General features: G+C 38.6%; 1 protein-coding gene across 1 annotated transcript in view; it reads right to left on the bottom strand.

Annotated features, from left to right (window-relative positions):
• Positions 1 to 597: 597 nt before the first annotated feature.
• The window catches only part of LOC140323012 (perlucin-like protein), a gene marked incomplete at its 5' end in the record, with an annotated part of 13,629 nt that continues 8,888 nt past the window's right edge, over positions 598 to 5,338 (bottom strand). The window contains 3 exon segments of the mRNA XM_072399723.1: positions 598 to 2,183; positions 3,902 to 4,011; positions 4,420 to 4,583. Coding sequence (XP_072255824.1) covers positions 2,045 to 2,183; positions 3,902 to 4,011; positions 4,420 to 4,583 — 413 coding nt within the window.

The raw sequence follows: 5,338 nt of genomic DNA, 5'->3' as shown, positions 1-5,338 counted from the left end.
TATTGCCTAGGAGGGAGCGACTAAAAATATTGTGTATAAAGACTGGTAGGGCAATTTGGCCAGAAAGCAATGTAAATTGGTTGGATGAAGAATGCAGAAGTAATTAGATTTAGAATAAAAATTTTTTATGGTCTTGATATTTCATTAGGAGATTTGAATGCAAAAATTGCAGATAAGGTCCACAATCGTTTGAAATGACCCAGTATGTTGCTGAAAACTGAAATCTAGTTAAACAATCCTTGTTTTAGTTGGGAATAACTTTTTTTCTCATCACTTCCTGTCCCACTGCCCACAAAGGAAGCAACGGGGAATCTTCAATAGAAGTCTAACAAAGGATCTTATGATTCCCAGTTCTTTGAAAAAAGACTGGAGTTCTACTGTAAATGAGATTGCCACCTGATACAGTGGGGTGAACATGGAAGCAGACAGAAAGTCTCCAAAATATGGCTGTAAAAAATACCTTGTCACCCACCCTCCAGAGCCAAAAGGCAAGATGGTGGTGACATGTTCTAACGGATCTCCACCCAATGGCTATGCAATCACATCTTGTAGGATGATGCGTATCAGTAAAATAATCCTAGAAATGTGGTTCCTTGGTTGGGTTTTCTAGTAAATCATTGTCTTAAATTTTATTTTATTAACATCTGATATGATTTAACAAACATATATCAAAATATTTTACTTTATATTGTTATATATGAAAAGTACATATTGACACACAGCAATAAAATGCCCAACAATCACCAGTTAATTAAGCACTGAACTTACCTCGAAGCATCATTTTTACATTTGTTTGGCTCCTCCAACTGACTTGTTAAAGTGTATCTAAAGCCAAAACTTTTTTTATTGTTTGGATAGAACCGGAGATAATTCAAATTGCTGTTTTTGCCATTTATGGGGTTGATTTTCTAATAGAAAAAGCTGTTTTCCTTGCAAATTATACTTTCTTTTAGCTTTGAAATCCTTTAGCTGATTGGGTATTCTTCTTCTTTAGCAGATCAAACACTATGTTTTATTGTAGACTTTACTTTCACTTCCTGTATTTAATCACAATGGTGAGAATAGAACTCTACAATGTTTGGGGAATTCCTCCCTGTCACCACAATAAATGTCCACACTGAAAAAGTTTCCATTAAGCTAGTGGCAAGCTAGAATTTTGTGTTTTGTCATTACTTTATTTTTGCCATCCTAATGGTCCCCAGGATAATGGAGTGTTATTCTTCCTAGCAGGGATTTACACAGAATGAGAACCTGATAGGGGTTCCAATCATTGGCTACTCAATCCAAATGTTTTTTAAAAGTTTGCTGTTTAGATATTCTTTAAGGTTAACTTGGACCAAGAAGTGAATTACTTTTGTCCTGGCATGATACCTTCCTAGACCTTTAGTGTGCTCCCCTGTACATAAACATCCCCAAAACCCTGATATTGATATTTTTTGAAAACCAGGTATTACGCAAGGCAAAGCATACCCCTATAAAAACAATGGGAATATTTTGACATGGAAATTAGCTAGCCAAGCATTTGCTAAACCGTGGAAATATCAGGTGGTCCCCCATACCTAAAAGTAACAAGGCACATGCTAAAGATATGAGCAGCCACTTTATGATGCTTGGCTGCTACCAAGTCTAATCATTGGCTAAAGAGACACTGTCATGTACTAAAATTATTTCAACAAAAATCATATTGCTAATTATCAACCATTTCAATTAGACATTTTGTCCCCACTGGTTCCTCACTTTGACCTCATGGTATTACTGTATCTTGCAGGAATGTAAGGTCCTGTGAATGGGAACCTGTGAAAGCTGCAATGAACCACAGTGATTCACAATCCTAGAATTTCTGATTTCCCAACGGACTTCCATTTATCTGGGATGGAGCAAAGTTGAGTGGGTGGCTGTTTGGAAGACGTTATTAGCTTTTTCCTTACAGATATGTTTTTTGCTGATAGAAATTCAGCACATGACAAGGTCCCTTTAGGGTAAACCTACATTCAGTACAGATTGCTTGGGTAGTAAAGTTTGTTAGTTGTGAACAATATGTATCTTAGCAAGTCCATACTCCTCTACATATGTATCCAAGCCTGTGTTCACAATTGCGATCATTCCATGATTGCACTCCTCCTAGAATTTCTGCACAGTGTTCTTCATCGTGATCATTATTAGGTTCCCCTTCATTCCAGGCACTGTAAGTAAAGGTCAAAGAATAGTTTATGTTTATTTTATGTAAAAATATCAACTGCATTGCGTCTGGTGTGTGTAATTCCTCGATAATTTCCCCAGATATGACCTGCTTTATGTGGGTTTTGCATTCCTATAAATTTGTGTGCAAAAAAATATATAGAACAAATGTTCTGGCAAGGAGAAATCATCTCCTTACATGAAACAATACCACTCCAAGCAACCCCCTAATTCTCACTTCTAGGAGTGTTAACCTTCTGTGCCTTCCACGGGTCTCAGTGGTTTATCTGGCTCAGCCCACAACCTGTAGTGACTTATGGTAGAAGGACCGGAAAGGACAGGTATTATGTTTATTCTTTTCATGAAAGCCATTTAATCTGTACATTTTCGCATTTTACCAAAGTAGTTGAAACTAGTCCTAGTTCATGGACCACAGCTGACATATATGCTTGAAAGAAAATTTGCTGCAGATATTAAGTGCAGGCACCTAGAGATCCAGCACATATACTAAACACACTCTAATAATTTAATGGTCCATTTTCATGGTAGAAATCCAACATTTCCTGATGCCTAAGTGCGACTGCTCCTTCCTGCCCTCTGTACATTCCAACCTAATGCTATACTGCTGTCCCAGCAAGTGAAAATATTCACAAACTTCTAGATGTGTGAATATCTGTTCACCTGCCACTCACTGTGGTATCTACCAGTGGCTCTCATAGATCACTGTAGGAGATATGAGCTGGTGGAAAGAACCAGCTCGTGCAGTAGGGAAAACAGATGTTCCATTTTTTCTGACGGGTCAAATGCTTTCAGGCTGTGTTCCTGGGGTTATTATTGTGATCATTGGCATTATTGCTGACTTGTTTTATTGTATCCATTGATAACAGTTCTATGGGTTTTTATTGTTTCCACTGACTCCAATGCTGCTGCCAAAGTCACTGATTTCACGGACACCAAAGCTAGCTGGTATTATTGTGATTTTCAACATCAATGCTGTGGGTTACTATTGCATCTGCTAACACTAATACTGGCACTATTATTGCACACACTGGCACATGAGCTGGGTTAAAGTTCCATTCACCAGTTCCAGGGTTTTATGTGCAACTTTTATCATCCGTGCCAAGGTTTCCTATTGCATCCACTGACAACAATTCTCGTAGTTCCTATTGCACCCACTGACACCAATTCTCGTTGTTCCTATTGCACCCACTGACACCAATTCTCGTTGTTCCTATTGCACCCACTGACACCAATTCTCGTAGTTCCTATTGCACCCACTGACACCAATTCTCCTAGGTCCTATTGCACCCACTGACACCAATTCTTGTAGTTCCCATTGCACCCACTGACACCAATTCTTGTAGTTCCCATTGCACCCACTGACACCAATTCTTGTAGTTCCTATTACACCCACTGACACCAATTCTCGTTGTTCCTATTCCATCCACTGACACCAATGTTGGGGTAATTATGGCAATCATTGACACCAGTGCTGAGGGGTTTTAATGCAGCCACTGACACCAATGATGACTCAATGTATTGAGATGCATACAAATTCATACTTTTAATGCATCTTAATGCATAAAAATCATCTGCTATTGTGTCAGCTTATGGGAGTCTTGTTTCTGCACTTGAAACCCTCCGTTATTTTAAGGTTGAGCAGTCGTGCTTTAAGCCATGTTGTGAGGTTTACAAAGTATTTCACCCCTTTCTATAAACTCACCTGAATGTAAGAGGGGTCCCATCTGCCCACAGCCATGTATCAGTGTTCTCACTGTCTCTCCTTAGTCCTATCCAGTATCTTGATTTTCCTATGGTTGGCAGCAAAGCATTCTGGTTTAGAAAACAAAGTTTGTTACCAGAAATATATCGCTATAAAAGAAAAGTCTAATCGTATTACATAACCAGATTGAGAACGACGAGTCGCACTGTCCCATACCCAGATTTTAGAATTACAAGAGATTATGTGAAATAAAGAATGACATATATAATAGGCTAACATTAACACAACTGTTTTTACATCTTCCATGTATCAAAGTTTCAATACTTGTTTATTCCACCGGCCATATTTACTTATTTTTCCACTTTCTTTTGCAAACCAATCTGTTCAAAGTTTTCGAATACCAGGGTTAGCACAATATGTATACCACTGGCAGGGGCCCTATGGTCAGCTTTCTTTGTGTGGTTTACATTTTTTTTTTTCCAAATGTTGATGTAATTGTTGACAAGTTAGACATTTACCATTTCATACATGTCCTTCAAGACCAGCAGGATACCATTGCGTGTTGCACATTGCTCTCGGCTCTGTTCCCACGTTTCCAAACTTGACTTAAAATAGTAGCAATAGGAGCGAATTAACTTCCAACCTGGGGGGCAACTGCTGCAAGTTCCCTCTGTAGTGTCCACTGGGAAGGAAGGATAACACAATGAAAGTGAATGCAAGATATTAACAAACCTGCATGTTCTCCTTATTGACCCTTGTAAGTGAGATGTATGCTAAATGCTTGAGTTGCTGACAGCAGAAAGTGCAATTGAATTTCACTGATGTATGCAAGATGTTTAAGGATGCAAAACTGGAAAGAAGTAAATATCTGAATTGTGTGACAAGCATAGGTGTGGTCAACCTGTGACAGTGTCTGATGAGCTTTATCAGGAAAATAATAAAATATAAAATAAAATGATTATCACCAGCTGGAGGATCAAACATATTTGATAGAATAGGTATTTGCAAGAGAGTGTGCGTCACATCATTTCTTCGTTTTTCTTGGATACTAAAATATTTGTGTCCCAGAGGTTCAATTAAAAGATTAAATCTCACTTTTGTTTACTATTTAATATTGCCACTGTTGTTATTGATCATTGGGATTATTGTTTAAAATAAGGAGATTACCTGAGCACCAACTTTCTCCTTGACCCCCTCCAGTCTGGCTTTATAGCTGCCCATTCCACCGAAACAGCCCTTACTAAAGTGGCCAATGACCTCATCAGAGCTAAGTCTCAAGGCAACTTTTCCCTGCTCCTTCGCCTTCATCTTTCCTCTGCTTTTGACACTGTTGATCACCCCCTTCTAATACAAATCATGCGCTCCATTGGTATCAGTGACACTGCTCTCTCTTGGTTTGCTTCCTATCTGTCTGACCGCTCCTTTCAAGTTTCTTTC

Source organism: Pyxicephalus adspersus, chromosome 2 (genome assembly GCF_032062135.1).
Source record: "Pyxicephalus adspersus chromosome 2, UCB_Pads_2.0, whole genome shotgun sequence".
NCBI classification, from domain to species: Eukaryota; Metazoa; Chordata; class Amphibia; order Anura; family Pyxicephalidae; genus Pyxicephalus; species Pyxicephalus adspersus.
Note: the sequence above shows the minus strand (reverse complement) of the source record. Positions and strands in the feature narration are given on the sequence as shown.